General features: G+C 42.4%; 1 protein-coding gene across 1 annotated transcript in view; it reads left to right on the top strand.

The window, feature by feature from the left end:
* LOC139266150 (U2 snRNP-associated SURP motif-containing protein-like) overlaps nt 1-20,625 on the top strand; it is a 51,559-nt gene that overhangs the window by 26,791 nt on the left and 4,143 nt on the right. The window contains exons 15-22 of the mRNA XM_070883994.1: nt 3,975-4,137; nt 4,464-4,543; nt 4,641-4,728; nt 7,726-7,854; nt 16,721-16,886; nt 19,169-19,264; nt 19,388-19,410; nt 19,504-19,587. Coding sequence (XP_070740095.1) covers nt 3,975-4,137; nt 4,464-4,543; nt 4,641-4,728; nt 7,726-7,854; nt 16,721-16,886; nt 19,169-19,264; nt 19,388-19,410; nt 19,504-19,587 — 829 coding nt within the window. The remainder of the gene's footprint in view (nt 1-3,974; nt 4,138-4,463; nt 4,544-4,640; nt 4,729-7,725; nt 7,855-16,720; nt 16,887-19,168; nt 19,265-19,387; nt 19,411-19,503; nt 19,588-20,625) is intronic.

Here is a 20,625-nt window from a genome sequence, read left to right as displayed (position 1 = left end):
AGAAAGAGTTAATTAATAACCTTGTAGTAAAGGGGCCCTTAGGGAAGAGTGACCATAATATGATAGAATTTTATATTAAGTTTGAAAGTGATTTAGTTAACTCCAAAAGTATGGTCTTAAATCTAAACAAAGAAAACTACATAGGTATGAGGGGCGAGTTGTCTAAGTAATATTGGGTAACTACATTAAAAAGTATGATGATAGACGAGCAATGGCTAGCGTTTAAAGAATTAATATATAATTTACAACAAATATACATTCCTTTAAGGCACAAAAACTCCACGGGAAAAGTGGTCCAACCGTGGCTAACAAGAGAAGTTAAAGATAGTATTAGATCAAAGGAAGAGGCTTATAATGTTGCCAAAAAGAGCAGTAAGCCTGAGAATTGGGAGGATTTTAGAATCAGCAAAGGAGGACCAAGAAATTTATAAAGCAAGGGAATCTAGAATACGAGAGTAAACTAGCGAGAGACATAAAAACAGACTGTAAAAGCTTCTATAGGTATGTAAAATGAAAAGATTAGCGAAAGTAATGTGGGTCCTTTACAGGCTGAGACAGGAGAAATTATAATGGGGAATAAGGAAAAGATAAATTAAACAAATACTTTGTCTTCACAGAATACAGTTTACCAACCTGAAAATGACCCATTTATCCCGACTCTCTGTTTTCTGTTCATTAGCCAATCCTCTATCCATGCTAATATATTACCGCCAACCCTGTGAGCTCTTATCTTGTGCAGTAACCTTTAATGTGGCACCTTATCAAATGCCTTCTGTAAATCCAAATACACTATATCTTCTGGTTCTGCTTTATTCACACTGCTTGTTTCATCCTCAAAGAACTCTAGCAAATTTGTCAAACACAATTTCCTTTTCATAAAACCATGCTGACTCTGATTGTATTACGATTTTCTAAATGTCCTGCAGCTACTTCCTTAATCATGGACTCAAGCATTTTTCCAATGACAGATGTTGGGCTAACTGGTCTATAGTTAAGTGCTTTCTGTCTCCCTCCTACCTCCTATCTTGAATAGAGGCATTACATTTGGGGTTTTCCAATCCGCTGGGACCTCTCCAGAATCCAGTTAATTTTGGTCGATTAGAACCAATGCATCTATCTCTGCAGCCACTTCTTTTAAGTCCCTAGGATGCAGGCCATCAGGTCCTGGGGACTCATCCACCTTTCGTCTCATTAGTTTTCCTGGTACTTTTTCTCTAATGATAGCGATTGTTTTAAGTTCCTCCCTCCCTGAAGCCCCTTGATTATCTATTGTTATTGGGATGCTTTTAGTGTCTTCTACTGTGAAGACCAATACAAAATATTATTCAAAGTCGCTGCCATTTCCCTGTTTTCCGTTATTAATTCCCCAGTATCACCCTTTAAGGGACCAAAGTTTACATAAGCTACTCTCTTCATTTTTATATATCTGCAGAAGCTCTTACTGTCTGTTTTTATATTTCTTGCTAGCTTACTCTCAATCTATCTTCTCTATATTATTTTTTCAGTCGTCCTTTGTTGATTTCTAAAAATTTCCCAATACTCTGGCCTACCTCTAATCTTCGCAACATTGTATGCCTTTGTTTTCAATTTGATATCATCCTTAATTTCCTTAGTTAGTTACGAATGATTCATCCTTCTCTTACTTTCTCACTGGAATATATCTTTGCTAAGAGTTATGAAATATATCCTTAAATGTCTGCCACTGCTTATCTATCGTAATACCCTTTAATTTATTTTCGCAGTCCACTTTAGGCAACCCTGTCTTCATGCCTTTGTAATTGCCTTTATTTAAGTTCAGGACACTTGTTTAAGACCCAAGTTTCTCACCCTCAAACTGAATTTGAAATTCTAATTGTCCTGATAATCAATTAAAGTTAAGCTGCTGGTACCCAGGTGTAAATGTATCTGTGCCCAGCATCTATTGTAAAGTCCAGAAAACTATTACTTGCTATATCTTGGTCAATTGTGTGTTTAAAAAAAATAATTGTTCTTGGATTGTGCATGGAATTGGCAAGGCAGCATTTATTGCCCATCCTTAGTTGCCCAGAGGGCATGAAGTGTCAACCATAGTCATGTGTAGGGCAGACCAGGTAGGGATGGTGGGTTCCTTTCCCTGAAGGACATTAGTGAACCAGTTGGGGTTTTGCTACAATCCAGCAGATTTTGTGGTTATTTTCTGGTACCCACCCACAAATTACCAGGTTATTGAATTCAATTTAACAATTTGCCATGATGGGATTTGAGCTCCTCACCTGATTGTCCCTTCCAGGACCATAACCTCTAGGCCACCATATGATACCCATCCAACTATCATATGTTGGTTTGCTGAGTTCAAAGAGATAGTAGAGGACGTGGAATCTCAGCTCTCTAGTTATTTCTGTTCGACCGTACGGCAATGTGACAATGAAGCTTCTGAGTCATGGACTGAACCTAACATAAAAGTTTTATGTTATGGACATTGGTCCAGTTCACTGTTATTAGGAGTGTCAGTGAAGTGTGGTTTTTATTATTTTGTGAACTCGGAGTTGTACGTTAAAAATTGTAATCTTGTGTAATTTATTATATTAATCTTTTGCTACTTTTTTCATTTGCTTTAACTTACTGATCCGTAGATTATAAACCTCAGTCACACAGTGATTATTCTTCCATTATCTGAAGCACGAGAGGGCTGGTGCCATTTATAGTGAGCAAATTCAGTAACGGGTATTAGTTTGACCCTGGATAATGCTACATTAGCAGATATTTTGGGCCAGATTTTGCTGGAGCGAGGCATCTCGTGGTGTGACCCGTTAGTTAGACTTACAATTGCATGTTTTGATTTGAAAACACTTTGCCCATAAAGTTGCTGGAAGTATGAGCTGATGGTGCGTCGGGGGCGACGGGGCAACTGAGTGAACAATGAGACCAACAGTGTATCTCCTTAACCAATGAGATTTAAAGATTGAGAAATAAATAGAGGAAAGACTGAGAAGGAGGGTGAATTAGAGTGGATGCATTCAATGTCAAATCAAATACAGAAAGAGAAAGAAGTATTGGATTACAAGAGAGCGAGAAAGAGACAAACCAAAAATAAAATTTTTTAAAAAATTAAATTTGACATTTTTAAAATCTCCTCCTAAAACAATTCACAACCTAATGGAATGCGACTTTACATATAATTGTTTATTTTCTGGGACGGAATGATTAATTGACAGTTGTCACGCCTGTAAAAGGGTACTTGTGCTGATAATTACTAGACTTGGCTTTCTGTGGCGAGTTTATTGGGCACTTAATATGGAAATGCAGCAACTTCATTAAAATCACAGGAAGGTTAAGCGCAAGATGCCGTTTTCATGAAGCTAACGGCGGTGCAGTGCAAATCGTCCAGCAACTTGTGGCGATTCACAATTCACTTGGTATCCCATCCATGTCACAAGGTGCTGGGTGATTTGCATATTTATTGCAGAATGCATCATTCAGACGGTGTTGTTTTTTTCAGCAAAATCTGGCCCTATATGTTTCTCATGCTTTGGTCCATAGGGAGCAAGTGTTCACTTTCGCTGAGCAGAAGAGAACTATTGGGTGCAACCTGAAATTTAACAGTGAAATTCCAAAAAATAGTAGAGCTCTATCTGAGATAATTCTGAGGTTAAATCCTACTTAATAGTAAAGGTTGTCGATACGTAAATTGAATTGAATTTGCTAAAATGTAAAATATCCTCCTGATCATTGCAATTTATACACCTTTGTACCAGATTATGGTTATTTAAGGACAAATCCTTTTATCTTCTGCTTATACCATAAGTTAAACATTGTCATTATAGATTCCATGGCAAGCCAGGAATTTATTTACTGCAGTGACTGCATTAAAAAATATATATTTGGAATGGTGAATTTTGAGCATTGTTTGTATTTTTTGGTTAAATTTCTAGTCAAATGCAGACATGTTCAAGTATAAGTTATAATGTGTAGCTAACACACTATAACATTTTCAGGCAAAGAGATAAATTGGAGAATATCTTGAGAGGCTTGGCACCTCATCGAAACGATATCGGAGATGCTATGGTCTTCTGTTTGAATAACGCAGAGGCTGCTGAGGAAATAGTGGATTGCATTGCAGAATCACTGTCTATTTTACAAACTCCTCTGCAGAAAAAGGTAAACTTTCAAAAAAGTGAAATATTCTGTGTGCACATGTTAAAATATGTAAGCATTTGGTTATTGTTTAGTGCAGATTTTGTCCTCCATCAACTGTATAACATGAAATATTATCAAATTTAATTGTATTTTACACTGCAATGAAAGTCGTCTTCAGCAAGATTAATATGATGTAAATTATTTTATACATTGGTTTAGTAATTTAGGACAGTGCTCAGATTTGACATTGACATTTGCACTTGTTACCCAGGAACAGCATATTGCAAGAGATGGCTTTTGAAAGCTGACACCATTCACGAATGCTTTATATTTACTTTTCATTGCAGATAGCAAGGCTGTACTTGGTGTCTGACATTCTGTATAATTCCTGCGCTAAAGTTGCCAATGCATCTTATTATAGGAAATAGTAAGTTCCGTCCGATTTTGTTGTAAATCTTTCAAATTTTTTTTGGAAAGGCACTGCTTGTGTAATTTGAAGTGTTTATATTTTATTCTTTCAACAGTTTTGAAACTAAACTCCCTCAGCTATTTACTGATATGCATGAAGCCCATAAAGTGATTCAAGCGAGACTTCAGGCAGAACAGTTCAAGGTACGATTTTGGAACAATCAGAAGTTTAAAGTTGAAGGAAAGTACTGGGCAGTTCTCATTCTTGAAAGCACTGCCCCCTTTTCATAAAACAAAACAATACTTTTGTCTAAATGTCACTATTTTTAAAAAACAAATCAATTTCTTGCCATCACAAAGAAACTTCAGTTTGCAATGTGGCTCCAGTGATTTACATTTCAAGGACCAGCTCCATTACAAACAGCGACGACATGACTTCAGACTACCCCGACTGCTACTCTGGAGTTGGCCAGCCTTGCAGCTCGCATTTTGGGGCAGGTCTGCTCAGCAGCAGCCCTCGCACCACTTTCAATTGCACTGCCCGTTGCCTCTAATGGCGCAACACTGGTTGTCAGACAGGAAGCAAAAAGAGTAGGAGTAAATGGGTACTTTTCAGAATGGCAGGCAGTGACTAGTGGGGTACCGCAAGGTTCTGTGCTGGGGCCCCAGCTGTTTACATTGTACATTAATGATTTAGACGAGGGGATTAAATGTAGTATCTCCAAATTTGCAGATGACACTAAGTTGGGTGGCAGTGTGAGCTGCGAGGAGGATGCTATGAGGCTGCAGAGTGACTTGGATAGGTTAGGTGAGTGGGCAAATGCATGGCAGATAAAGTATAATGTGGATAAATGTGAGGTTAGGAAAAGGGGAGGTTCAACGAGACCTGGGTGTCATGGTACATCAGTCATTGAAGGTTGGCATGCAGGTACAGCAGGCGGTTAAGAAAGCAAATGGCATGTTGGCCTTCATAGCGAGGGGATTTGAGTACAGGGGCAAGGAGGTGTTACTACAGTTGTACAGGGCCTTGATGAGGCCACACCTGGAGTATTGTGTTCAGTTTTGGTCTCTTAACTTGAGGAAGGACATTCTTGCTATTGAGGGAGTGCAGCGAAGGTTCACCAGACTGATTCCCGGGATGGCGGGACGGACATATCAAGAAAGACTGGATCAACTGGGCTTGTATTCACTGGAGTTCAGAAGAATGAGAGGGGATCTCATAGAAACGTTTAAAATTCTGACAGGTTTAGACAGGTTAGATGCAGGAAGAATGTTCCCAATGTTGGGGAAGTCCAGAACCAGGGGTCACAGTCTTAAGGATAAGGGGTAAGCCATTTAGGACCGAGATGAGGAGAAACTTCTTCGCCCAGAGAGTGGTGAACCTGTGGAATTCTCTACCACAGAAAGTTGTTGAAGCCAATTCACTAAATATATTCAAAAAGGAGTTAGATGTAGTCCTTACTACTAGGGGGATCAAGGGGTATGGTGAGAAAGCAGGAATGGGGTACTGAAGTTGCATGTTCAACCATGAACTCATTGAATGGCGGTGCAGGCTCGAAGGGCGGAATGGCCTACTCCTGTACCTATTTTCTATGTTTCTACAAGGACGCTCTTTGCAATTGACATCGTGGAGTGGCCAAACAGCGAAGGAAACTCCACTGAGAGTCTCCAAATTAGCTTAAAAAAACTAAAAGAAATTTCAGTTATGATTATTTTGTCCTATAAAAAGAGAGCACTACATTAAACAAAACGTACCCTTCCCACCCAGGCTTCCCTGTCACTTTGAGACCATTTATCAAGCTGTATAGGACTTTTATTTTACATGAAGTCTCAGTAGTTTTGATTTGATGTATTATAATTCATTAATTTAATGTCTAAGTGCAAATAGTTGTATTATGTGTATCTCATTTTTATCATGCTGGGATCTGGCTGCTGCTTACATGTGTATATTCTTATTTCCTCCTCTTGGCACTCACCAAAGATTTGAGTTGTGGGGAATAGAATATTTTCCCACTGCTTGGCATATATTGTTGGGATTGAGAGGTTAGGCATAGCACATGCATTGTGCAGAATTAAGATTCCTCTAATCTGACTCAACCCCAACCGTAGCAAAATATTCCCGTTCTCAAGTTCCCACACCAGCCACTATTATGGTATCTTGGAGCAAGAATAGTGCCAAATTACAGGAGCTTCATGAACCATTAGAACTTGAGTGCCCAAATTGATTTCACTTGGGATTCTTACAGATAACAGCGAGAAGAGATTTTTTTTTAACCATTGTGTTACCAATTTTCTGACTCCTGCTTCTCCTGGCAGCGCCGACTCCAGCTGCCATACAGTTCCATGAGTGCCGATTATCCTCTGGTAGCTCGCCACAAGGCTTTTTTTTTTATACGTGAGCCTAAGTAATGAGCATTGACAAGTTATTTGACAGTGGGCAGCATCACAGATGAGCCTGATCCTGCCCTCGCCTCATGTCTGAACACATGGACTTGACAACAGTTCTCACTGAAGAGAGATCCAGAGTAGGAACCCTGATTCATTTTCCTTCTCCCTAGCCTAGCGGTGCCAAGGCCATTTGTAACAATCCCTTACTTTCACCCTGGCTGTGATCTACTAACTGCACAGACTGGGAATCAAGCCTGGGACTTTGTGATCTGTATGGCGCAGATTTTATTAACTGAGCGATCAGCCGAGCAGAGGCACCGAGAGGAGATTTTAATTGCCTGGTTGGATTCACGGCCAGGTTTGAGAGGTGAAATAACCATGCACTAATTCTCTATGTCATCTGCCATGTCTGCACTGCTTTTTAAAACAGTTGCATTGTTCATTATGTGTGGGATTTTAATTTGTCACAATTAATACATTTATGGTGCAGTTAATTTTCAGTATAGGCTTTAATTTTGTGGTCTGTTTTCATTAGTAAGAACAGCAACTTTTTTTTTGCTGTATTTCTAATTTTCCTTTAAGTTGGTTTACTTGTCCTACAATAATTGTACGTCTGGGCAGTGCACTCTTTGGAATGTGATGCTTCATATAGTACTTGTTTCTACACAGATGATCTGTAACATGTACTCTTCATGCATGCAAGCATACTTTAGCAATGCTCAGATTAAAATATTGTTCGAGACGAGAAACTGATTTCACTGAACCCATGGCAAATTTAAAATAATGATTGTGCTTTATTTTGTTTCTGTTTAGCAAAAGATAATGACATGTTTTAGAGCATGGGAAGACTGGGCTGTTTATCCAGAGCCTTTCCTCATTAGGCTGCAGAATATATTCCTTGGACTAATGAAACTGGATGACAATGCATCAGAAAGACCTGTAGTATGTACTAGTATTACTTAAATTATCTTTTTAATGCTAGTAGACAGTGAGTTACATTTTTTTTTAGGTTTTCTTTTCTCTTCAAAGTTTCATTCTCAGTTCTGGAGATGTCAACTACTGTCGCAAGTGGTTCTTCAGATATAACTTCAGACAGTGATGGGTGATTGTTGTGGCACAGCAGTTAAACTAATATTGTCTCCAGGTGAGTGTCAGGTAGATGCCAGTGTTGTAGCTGTACTTGAACAGCTTGGCTAGAGGTGCCACTAATTCTAGAGCACAAGTCTTCAACACGACAGCCGGGATGTTGTCCGGGCCCATAGCCTTTGCTGTATCCAGTGTGCTCTATCCTTTCTTAATGTCACGTGGAGTGAATCGAATTGGCTGAATACTAGCTTCTGTGATGGTGGGGACCTCAGGAGAAGGCCAATATAGATCATCCACTGGGCACTTCTGGCTGAAGTTGCAAACGCTTCAACCATGTCTTTTTTGCACTCACGTGCTGGGCTCCGTCATCATTGAGGATGGGGATGTTCATGGAGCCTTCTCCTCCCGTTAGTTGTTAAATTGTCCACCACCATTCAAGACTGAATGTGGCAGGACTGCAGAGCTTTGATCTGATCCGTTGATTGTGGGATCGTTTAGCTCTGTCTATAGCATGTTGCTTCCGCTGTTTAGCATGCATGTAGTCCTGTGCAGCTTCCCCAGGTTGGCACCTCGTTTTTAGGTTGGCCTGGTGCTGCTCCTTGGCATGCTCTTCTGCACTCCTCCAGAGTTGGTCCCCTGGCTTGATGGTAATGGTAGAGTGAGGGATATGCCAGGCCATGAGGTTACAGATTGTGGTGGAATACACTTCTGCTGCTGCTGATGACCCACAACACCTCATCGATGCCCAGTTTTGAGCTGCTAGATCTGTTCTGAATCTATCTATTCTGAATTAGCACGGTGGTAGTGGCACACAACATGGACGGTGTCCGCCGTGTGAAGACGGGATTTCGTCTCCGCAAGGACTGTGCAGTGGTCACTGCTACCAATGCTGTCATGGACAAATACATCTGCGACAGGTACATTGGTGAGGACGAGGTCAAATAGGTTTTTTCCCCGTGTTGGTTCTCTCATGACCTGCTGCAGGCCCAGTCTGGCATCTATGTCCTTCAGGACTTGGCCAGCTCGATCAGTAGTGATGCTCCCGAGCCACTCTTGGTGATGGACATTGAAGTCCCCCACCCAGAGTGCATTCTGTGCCCTTGCTACCCTCAGTGCTTCTTCCAAGTGGTGTTCAAAACAGAGGAGTCCTGTTCCATCAGCTGAGGGGGAGGGGAGCGGTAGGTGGTAATCAGCAGGAGGTTTCATTGCCCATGCTTGACCTGAAGCCACGAGACTTCATGGGGTCCGGAGTCAATGTTGAGTACTCCCAGGGCCACTCCCTCCCGACTGTATATCACTGTGCCGCCACCTCTGGTGGGTTTGTCCTGCCGGTGAAACAGGACATAGCCAGGGATGGTGCTGGAGGAATCTGGGACATTGGCCAAAAGGTATGCTTCTGTTGCGTATGGCTATGTCAGGCTGTTGCATGACTAGTCTGTGGGGCAGCTCTCCCAATTTTGTCACAAGTCCCCAGATGTTAGTAAGGAGGACTTTGCAGGGTCGACTGGGGCTGAGCGTACCCTTTTCTTGTCCAAAGCCGGTGCCGAGGTCGATGCCGAGTGGTCCGTCCAGTTTTATTCTCGTTTTTTGTAGCGGTTGTGTACAACTGAATGGCTTGCTAGGCCATTTCAGAGGGCAGTTAAGAGTCAACCACATTATTGTGGGTTTGGAGTCGGATCATGTAAGAACGGCAGATTTCCTTCCCTAAAGGACATTAGTGAACCAGATGGATTTTTACAACAATTCGATAGTTTCATGGTCACCATTAGTGATACTAGCTTTTTATTCCAGATTTATTTAATTAACTGAATTTAAATTCCCCAGTTGCTGTATTCTGTTTATGCTCCACTCGAGCCTCCTCCCATCTTTCCCCATCTAACTCTGTCAGCCTAACCCTCTATTCCCTTCTAACTCATACACTTACCTAGCCTCCCCTTAAATGCATCTATACCATTAGCCTCAAATACTCCCTGTGGTAGCGAGTTCCACAATCTCACCATTGTCTTGGTAAAGACATTTCTTCTGAATTCCCTATTTGATTTCTTGGTGACTATCTTATATTGATGGCCTCTAGTTATGCTCTTCCCCACAAGTGGAAACATTCTCTCTCTATCTACTCTATCAAAACCTTTCATAATTTTAAAGACTTCAATTAGGTCACCCGAGTCTTTTTTCCAAGTGAGGAGACCTAGCCTGTTTATCCTTTCCTGATGGGTATACCCTCGCATTTCTGGTATCATCAGTGAGGAAAATAGTAACAGACTTCAAGAAGGCATAGACAGGCTGGTGGAAAGAGATTAAAAAGCAGGACTTCAAAGGTAGTAATCTCTGGATTGCTCCCTGTGCCTCGAGCTAGTGAATATGGAAATAGGAGGATAGAGCAGATGAATGCATGGCTGAAGAGATGGTGCAGGAGGGAGGGCTTCAGATTCCTGGGGCATTGGGACCAGTTCTGGAGGAAGTGAGACCTGTACATGCTGGACGGGTTGCACCTCAACAGAGCCGGAACCAATGTCCATGTGGTGAGGGGGTTGCTAGTGCTATTGGGGAGGGTTTGAACTAATTTGGCAGGTGTTTGGGCACCAGGATGTAGCGTTAGAAAGGAGAAACAAAGTCCACAAAGGACGGGAGAGACAGATAGCACGAGAGTAAGAAATAGTAAGGTATTAGGTGGGGTCAGAGTAAGAAATAGTAAGGTATTAGATGGGGTCAGACTAAGAATACAAGATGATCCAAGACAGGTTTACAGTGCATGTGTGTAAACGCAAGAAGCATGGTAAATAAGGTTGGTGAGCTGCAGACCCAAATAGCCACGTGGGAATGTGATGTGTGGCAATAACCGAGACCTGGCTTATAAAAGGGCAGCATTGGGTTTTAAATATTCCTGGATATAAGGTGTTCAAGAAAGATAGGGAAGGAAAGAAGACAGGTGGGGTGGCAGTATTGGATAAGGAGAATGTTACAGTGCTGGAGAGCGAGGATGTCCTGGAGGGGTCAAGGACAGAATCAATTTGGTTAGAGTTAAGAAATTATAGAAGTGCCATTACACTACTAGATGTATTATATAGGCCACCAACTAATAGGAAAGATATACAGGAGCAAATTTGCAGGAAAATTAGAGGTGTGCAAGAACTATAGAGTAGTAATAATGGGGGACTTCAATTATCCTAATACAGGGCCCAATCCTGGCCATGACTTGCATCATTTTTTTTTGGAGTAAGTTGTTTTTTCTGGCGTAAGTTTAAAAAATGCCATTTCCCCCCCAAAATTGCTCCAGAGTAAGTCAGGTTTTTTTTCAAAAGGGGACGTTGCCAGACACGCCAGTTTTGGCCATTTATGCCACTTTGGCCAGCAAAAACTTGCTCCAAATCCACTTAGGTCAGCGTATGTGGCCAGCTCTGAAAAACCTTGTGGGCAGTGAAGAAAAAGCAGCACACATTCGGCAGACATTAGGGCAGGGATAGGGGAGGGAAGGGAACTGGAGAGGACCTCAACAACCAAGCACCAAACATTGCAAGGAAAAGCTCAATTAAAATATTAATAAAAATGAAGTAAATCCTACCGGAGAAATATGAGCTGCAGGCTGCGATGTTACCCAGGTTGGGGGGGGGGGGCACAGCCACTAAATAAAAAATAAAAGCGAAGTCCAACCTGCCCAGGAACTCGGCAGGCCGGCCACTCGGCCGGGGATAGGTGCGGCGAGATCGGGTCGTCTCTTCGGCCTGGGATAGGGGCTGCGAACATCAGGTCCTGCTCACAGCCCACAGGACGCACTGGGAGGGCAGGAACATGCGCGCAGTCCTCACTGAGCATGTACATAGGTGCCGGCCCTGCTTTCTGCGCTGGCCTGTTGCTCCGCCTCCCCCTTCAGTCTCCACGCCACGCAGGGACTCCGAAGAGCGGCCAGGATGGGGCCCCTTTTTCCTGGCGCTCTTTCCAGCGCTTCAGGTCAGTACGCCAAAAAAAGGGGTTGGGCAATGTTGGGCCCATAGACTGGGATAGAAATAATGCAGTGAGGGGGAAGAATTTTTGAAGTGAGTTCAGGAGAACTTTCTTGATCAGAGGAATGAGGCATTGCTCGATCTGGAATCAAAGAATGGCAGGTAAAACTGTAATTGAACAATGGGCTGCCTTTCGAGGTACATTCCCACTAGGGGGAATTTAGTGCAACAAAAGCCAGAGCTCCCTGGATGACGAGAGAGATGGAGGGCAAGATGAAGCAGAAAAATAGCGCGTATGACAGATGTCCAGTTGAGAATACAACTGAGAATCAAGCTAAATACAGAAAGTTCAGGGGGGTAGTGAAAATGAAAATAAGAGGGGCAAAGAGAAAGTATGTGAATAGATTGGCAGCTAACATAAAAGGGAATTCAAAAGTCTTCTATCGGCATATCAATGATAAACAGGTGTTAAGAGGAAGGGTGAGGTCGATTAGGGACCCTCAAGGAGGCAGAGGGCATGGCTGAGATACTAAATTGAGTACTTTACATCTATCTTCACCAAGGAAGAAGATGCTGCCAAAGTCATAGTGAAAGAGGAGGTAGTGGAGATACTGGATGAGATTAAAAATTGATAAAGAGGAGGTACTAGAAAGACTGTCTGTACTTAAAGTTGATAAGTCACCAGGACCGGATGGGTTGCATCCAAGGATGCTGAGGGAGGTTAAGGCGGAAATTGTGGAGGTACTGACCATAATCTTCCAATCCTTGGATACAGGGGTGGTGCCAGAGGACTGGAGAATTACTAATGTTGCACCCTTGTTCAAAAAAAGAGTGTAAGGATAAACCCAGCAACTACAGATTAACCTCGGTAATAGGGAAGCTTTTAGAAATGATAATCAGGGACAAAGTTAACAGTCACTTGGACAAGTGCAGATTAATCAAGGAAAGCCAGCACGGACTTGTTAAAGGCAAATTGTGATTCATGAACTTGATTGAGTTTTTTGATAAGGTAACAGAGAGGGTTGATGAAGGCAATGCAGTTGATATCCATTTATATGGATTTTCAAAAGGCGTTTGATAAAGTACCACAAAATAAGCTTGCCAGCAAAATTGAAGCCTATGGAATAAATGGGCAGTGGCAGCATGGATATAAAATTGGCTAAGTGACAAGAAACAGAGTCATGGTGAATGGTTATTTTTCAGACTGAAGGAAGATATACAGTGGTGTTCCCCAGGGGTCAGTACTAGGACCACTACTTTTCTTGATGTATATTAATGACTGCAAAATTTGCAGATGACACAAAACATGGAAATATAGTGAACAGTGAGGAAGATAGTAATAGACTTCAAGAAAACGTAGACATGAGGGAATATAGTTACATAGATAGACTAGAGAAGCTGGGGTTGTTCTACATAAGAACATAAGAATTAGGAACAGGAGTAGGCCATCTAGCCCCTCGAACCTGCTCCGCCATTCAACAAGATCATGGCTGATCTGGCCGTGGACTCAGCTCCACTTACCCGCCCGCTCCCCATAACCCTTAATTCCCTTATTGGTTGAAAATCTATATCTATCTGTGATTTGAATGCATTCAATGAGCTAGCCTCAACTGCTTCCTGGGCAGAGAATTCCACAGATTCACAACCCTCTGGGAGAAGAAATTCCTTCTCAACTCAGTTTTAAATTGGCTCCCCCGTATTTTGAGGCTGTGCCCCCTAGTTCTAGTCTCCCCGACCAGTGGAAACAACCTCTCTACCTCTATCTTGTCTATCCCTTTCATTATTTTAAATGTTTCTATAAGATCACCCCTCATCCTTCTGAACACCAACGAGTAAAAACCCAGTCTACTCAATCTATCATCATAAGGTAACCCCCTCATCTCCGGAATCAGCCGAGTGAATCGTCTCTGTACCCCCTCCAAAGCTAGTATATCCTTCCTTAAGTAAGGTGACCAAAACTGCACGCAGTACTCCAGGTGCGGCCTCACCAATACCCTGTACAGTTGCAGCAGGACCTCCCTGCTTTTGTACTCCATCCATCTCGCAATGAAGGCCAACATTCCATTCGCCTTCCTGATTACCTGCTGCACCTGCAAACTAACTTTTTGGGATTCATGCACAAGGACCCCCAGGTCCCTCTGCACCGCAGCATGTTGTAATTTCTCCCCATTCAAATAATATTCCCTTTTACTGTTTTTTTTTCCCAAGGTGGATGACCTCACATTTTCCGACATTGTATTCCATCTGCCAAACCTTAGCCCATTCGCTTAACCTATCCAAATCTCTTTGCAGCCTCTCTGTGTCCTCTACACAAACCGTTTTCTCACTAATCTTTGTGTCATCTGCAAATTTTGTTACACTACACTCTGTCCCCTCTTCCAGGTCATCTATGTATATTGTAAACAGTTGTGGTCCCAGCACCGATCCCTGTGGCACACCACTAACCACCGATTTCCAACCCGAAAAGGACCCATTTATCCCGACTCTCTGCTTTCTGTTAGCCAGCCAATTCTCTATCCATTCTAATACATTTCCTCTGACTCTGCGTACCTTTACCTTCTGCAGTAAGCTTTTGTGTGGCACCTTATCGAATGCCTTTTGGAAATCTAAATACACCACATTCATCGGTACACCTCTATCCACCATGCTCGTTATATCCTCAAAGAATTCCAGTAAATTAGTTAAACATGATTTCCCCTTCATGAATCCATGTTGTGTCTGCTTGATTGCAGTATTCCTATCTAGATGTCCCGCTATTTCTTCCTTAATGATAGCTTCAAGCATTTTCCCCACTACAGATGTTAAACTAACCGGCCTATAGTTACCTGCCTTTTGTCTGCCCCCTTTTTTAAACAGAGGCGTTACATTAGCTGCTTTCTAATCCGCTGGTACCTCCCCAGAGTCCAGAAAATTTTGGTAGATTATAACGAATGCATCTGCTATAACTTCCGCCATTTCTTTTAATACCTTGGGATGCATTTCATCAGGACCAGGGGACTTGTCTACCTTAAGTCCCATTAGCCTGTCCAGCACTACCCCCTTGTGATAGTGATTGTCTCAAGGTCCTCCCTTCCCACATTCCTGTGACCAGCAATTTTTGGCATGGTTTTTGTGTCTTCCACTGTGAAGACCGAAACAAAATAATTGTTTAAGGTCTCAGCCATTTCCACATTTCCCATTATTAAATCCCCCTTCTCATCTTCTAAGGGACCAACATTTACTCTTCTCCATGGAGCAGGGAAAGTTAAGAGGAGATTTGATAGAGGAGTTTAACATCATGAAGGTTTTCGATTAAATAAATAAAGAGAAACTGTTTCCAGTGGCTGAAAGGTTGATGACGAAAGGGCACAGATTTAAGGTGATTGGCAAAAGAACAGAGGGGACATGAGGAAAAACTTTTTTACACAACGAGTGGTTTGGGTTTGGAATGCTGTGCCTGATAGGGTGGTGGATAGAATCAATCGTAGCCTTCAAAAGGGAATTGGATAAATACTTGAAGGAGAATAAATTGCAGGGATATTAGGAGAGAGTGTGGGAGTGGAACTAACAGGATTGCTCTTGGAAAGAGCCGCTGCAGACTCGATGAGTTGAATGGCCACCTCCTGTGTTGTACCTAATCTATGATTCCAAATAGTGCCTTGTGTCTGACATGCATCTGTCACATCTTGAATTGCCACGTATGAAATCATCACAACTTCACACCCTTCCTCTGCATTACTTCAGCACAATGTAACCATTCATAACCCTGCCATCCCAACAGTAGTCCCAGACCACAGCATACCCCACTAGGCCAATATCTAATGCTCTCAGAAACTAGCACCCCATCCACTAATCCTAAACCCCACCATCCATCTCCCATTACCCCTAGATCCCCAACACACCACTCTCATTATTGCCAAACCCTGCAATTCCAATTCCACTGTTCCACCCTGTCTGATTACCCACCAAGTACTGCCACATCCAGCAATCCCTTCCCAATGTTCCTACATCCTGCTGCCACCAAAATTCCATGCCAAAATTAACCTCCTGCCGCCACACTAGCACTCCACCACTACTTCCATATTCCTAGACCCCAGGGCCCCTCAGTTCTCAACACTTCTCTACTGCTCCCACTGCCCTCCTCCCACAGTTCCCAGAACCTGTAACCATTCTCCCAACACTGCCAAACCACATGATCCCACTAAGTGCTTGTGCACATTAACCAATCAGGAACATATTCTCTGCTGCCAACATACTAATCCTGAACTTTTAAACAAAGGTAATATATAAAACTGAGGAAATAAATACATCTGTAATAGTCAAAGCCACTGATTAGAATATCTATGAATGTAGTACAGTTACGTAAATAAAAGCACAATTTCACTTAATCACTTGCATAAATCAGTGGCAATCAATCTCTATCAATTAGTCTACAACAGACCCAGACATGACACAAGGAAACCCCACCCCCAGTGGTGGAAAGCTTTGAGAACCATAGGTCGAAAGTCACCTGTTCCTTCCAAGCATACTGCACTTGCAACATGTCATGTCTCAAATTACTCGAATATTGTATCCCAAAATGTTATTTTATGAACGAAATCTAATTTGCATTTGACTGAATCAATATTAACTGCTTCCACCATCTCTCTAGTTCTTCTAAAATGGTGCATCCTCTGACTTCGTGTAAACACCACATGGGATATTCACGTGATGTTTATCGGTGTTACATTTTCTTTGTTATATTTGCTATCGGTGTTACATTTTCATTGTTAAATTTGCAATCCTATAATGTTTTTATTCAGGTGCATGACGATGTGGATGGTGCACCAATTGATAGTGACCACATTGCTCCATTAGATGATGTCGATGGATTGCCAATTGATGGAATCCCACTAGATGGAGCGCCTTTAGATGATATTGATGGGATTCCTTTGAAATCAGTTGAGGATGACCTTGATGGCATGCCAAGTAAGCACATTAACAATATTGACTGAGTGGTAAGAGCACTGTGGGCACTTGCAGATTTATTTTTGGAGCTGGTAATTTTTACCCAATGTTATAATCATTTGAATGTCAGATCAAAGCATTTATTTTTGACTACAGTGATCCATTATCTATTAAATCCATAAGTTAATGTGTGGCACATGTGAATGAAACACCACCTGTAGCCATTGTGTCAGCTTGTTTTAGTGCTGTGCTTTAATGAAGGAATGCTTTTAAGATGTATTATTACTGAAGCCTCAGGGTTTACCACGTGATGTGGTGTGAAAAACGTAATTTGATTTTTTTTTAACTCAACAGTTTACCTTTTAAGAAAAAAAACAGGACGGAGAGCGAAAACAGGGAACTATAGACTAGTTAGCCTGACATCAGTAGTAGGGAAATGCTAGAATCTATTATTAGGGACGTGATAACAGGGCACTTAGAAATCATAATACAATTAAGCAGAGTCAACACTGATTTATGAAAGGGAAATAGTGTTTTACAAATCGGTTAGAGTTTTTTGATGTTGTAACTAGCAGGGTGGATAAGGGGGAACCAGTGGATGCAGTGTAGTTGGATTTTAAAAAAGCATTCGATAATGTGCCATGCAAGAAGTTATTGCACAAAATTAGGGCTTATGGAATTGGGGGTAATATATTAGCATGGATTGTTTAACAGATAGAAAACAGAGTAGGGATAAATGGCTCATTTTCCACTTGGCAGGGGTACCGCAAGGATCAGTGCTTGGGCCTCAGCTATTCACAATCTATATCAGTGACTTAGATGAGGAGTCAGAGTGTAATGTATCCAAGTTTGCTGGCGATACAAAGCTAGGTAGGAAAGTAAATTGTGAGGAGGATGCAGAGGCTACAAAGATATAGACAGGTTGAGTGAGTGGGCAAGAACATGGCAGATGGAATATAATGTGGAGAAAGGTGAAGTTTGGTAGGAAAAACAAACGTAGAATATTTTTTAAATGGTGAGAGATTGGGAAATGGTATCCAGAGAGACCTGGATATCCTTGTACACGAATCACTGAAAGTTAACCTGCAGGTACAGCAAGCGGTATGTTAGCCTTTATTACAAAAGGATTGGAGTAGAAGAGTAAAGAAGTCTTATTGCAATTATATAGGACCCTGGTGAGACCACACCTAGAGTGCTTTGTACAGTTTTGGTTTCCTTACCTAAGAAAGGTTATACTTGCCATTAAGGGAGTGCAACGAAGGTTCACCAGATTGATTGCTGGGATGGGGGGATTGTTCTATGAGGAGAGAAAGAGTAGACTAGCCCTATATTCCCGAGAGTTTAGAAGAATGAGTGCTGATCTCATTGAAACGTATAAAATTCTTCAGGGGCTTGACAGGGTAGATGGTGGGAGGATATTGCCCCTGGCTTGGGAGTCTAAAACTAGGGCTCACAGTCTCAGAATAAGGGGTAGACCATTTGGGATTGATTTGAGGAAAAATGTCTTCACTCAAAGGGATGTGAATCCTTGGAATTCTCTACCCCAGAGAGCTGTGGATGCTCAGTTGTTGAGTATATTCAAGACGGAGATCAATAGATTTTTTTTGGATATTAATGGAACCAAGAGGTCAATCGGCCATGATCTTATTGAATGGCGGAGCTCGCTCGAATGGCCTACTCCTCCTATTTCTTATGTTCTTTTGCAATTGCTCTCATACTTACCCGGGTTCAAATAGAAACTAAACGTGCATTTTCTTAATGTGGATTCACAATTCAGGGACATTTTCTGTCCTCTATTATAGAGCAGCTTCAGAAAGGGGCAGTTTTGTCATATTTGGAGTCTCAATCCTGTGAGGCCCACCTTATTATTCCAGCCCATATTCTATCCAGAATGGAGACAAATGTATATTCTCATTTGAAAATGACTTAATCTCTGGCAGCTGGCCTTCCCAAAAGCAATAACTTGTATTTATGTTGTGCATTTCACAACCTCTGGACGTCCCAAAGCACTTTATAGCCAATGATGTATGTTTGAAGTGTAGTCATTGTTGTAATACAGGAAATGCAGCAGCAAATATATTCACAGCAAGGTCCACACAAACAGCAATGAGATAATGGCCAGATAATAGGCTATCAAGCAAGTGCCAGCAGGAATACAAGGTGCAGAGAGAAAAACAAAATGGGAATTCACATCATGGCAGCCTCTTACCAGAATTGCACTTAAAACCCTGCAGTTTAAAATCAAGGTTGATCTATTTGTTGGAGTTTTAAAAAAAATATATATATTTTATTTTATTTCTTAGTGGAAGAAATGGTCGTGATTAAAAAGGAGGAACCACTGTTAAAGATTGCTCCTTCAAAATGGGAAACGGTGGATGAATCAGAGTTGGAAGCTCATGGTATGAATTTTCAATTTACTTTTTATTTTGAAACTGACGAAGTGCCATTATACACTATTTCAGGCCAATCTGGATTTTTGTTTGTTAATACTTTCATTATATGTTGCCTGATTATAAATTCAGGTTTTAGAATAAAGTTATCAATAGTTTGTGTTATGTTTTTCATTTAAGATCCTGATACAAGTGGCTGAATTTTAAGTAATTGTATACATTTTGTTGGGTATTCTCAAAATTTGAAGTTTGTAGATGATGGCACAAAGCTAACTGTTCAAGATTTTGTAATTAAGCAATTGGGGATATTACAGTTTTTACCAAGTAGCTGCGTATGTGAATAATCTGAAGGGTAAATATAAGAGTTAAAACGAATCATTTATAAGCTTAAAAATGCATTCAAATAAACAGTTGGGTCATAAAAGCAAATTGATCTTCAGCTAGGGACGATGGAATAGATGAGATGCAGTTTTTGGAATTGTAATCTGTAGCTAGAGATCCAACAGCATGACATACACATGGCTTTGTCACTTAATGTGTCTACTGTTTAGGTAGATAGCTGTGGAATAATTGGTATTATACCTGTAGCTGTCACTTGTTCTTTTTCTGAAGTGAAATGATTTAAAGTGCACACATTGCTGAGTTTCCAGTAACTATGGGCCCAAGTTCCGGGCCGCGCCTAGAACGGCGCAGCCCCGACCTGGACGCTCGTTTTTCACCCCACAAATTGCGCCTAAAAAAAACTTACAGGTTCTCCGGCTCCCTGCTGGTCCTCTGGAGTCGGGCGCGACGCAGCACGAGCTGTAGGGGGCGGAGCTAGGTCCCTGCGCTGAAAACAGTGCCGGGACCTCTGCACATGTGCGCTACAGTGGCCGCGCATGTGCAGTAGCTCCAGGTGCCCAAAACTGTGGGAGGGGCCCAAAGCACGCAGCCCCTAGCCCTGGCCGAATGGCCTCACTGGGGCTGCGTGCATAAGGCTGGCACCCATGCCCAGCTCCTGCTTCCTCCCGACCCGACTCACTCGCGCTCTCCTCCTCCCCCCCCCCCACGACCCCGGACCCGATTTCCCCCCCCCCCCCCCCCCGAACCGACCCGCGCTCCCGACCCCCCACCCGGACTGGACCCAACTCAACCTGACCTCCCGCCACCTCCCTCTGCCCACCCCCCCCCGCGCTCCCTCTCTCCTCCTCCCCCCCCACCCGAACCAACCCGCCAACCCGACCTCCCTCCTCCCCCCACCGACCCGACCTGTGCTCCCGACCCGACCTCCCTCCGCCCCCCCCCCCCCCGACCCCGACCCCGACCCGCGCTCCGGACCCCAGACCCGACCCGACCCAACGCCACCTACCTGTAAATCTGGTGCTGGGGAC

This window comes from Pristiophorus japonicus, chromosome 6 (genome assembly GCF_044704955.1).
Source record: "Pristiophorus japonicus isolate sPriJap1 chromosome 6, sPriJap1.hap1, whole genome shotgun sequence".
Taxonomy (NCBI): Eukaryota; Metazoa; Chordata; class Chondrichthyes; family Pristiophoridae; genus Pristiophorus; species Pristiophorus japonicus.
This window is presented reverse-complemented; position numbering and strand designations above follow the sequence as displayed.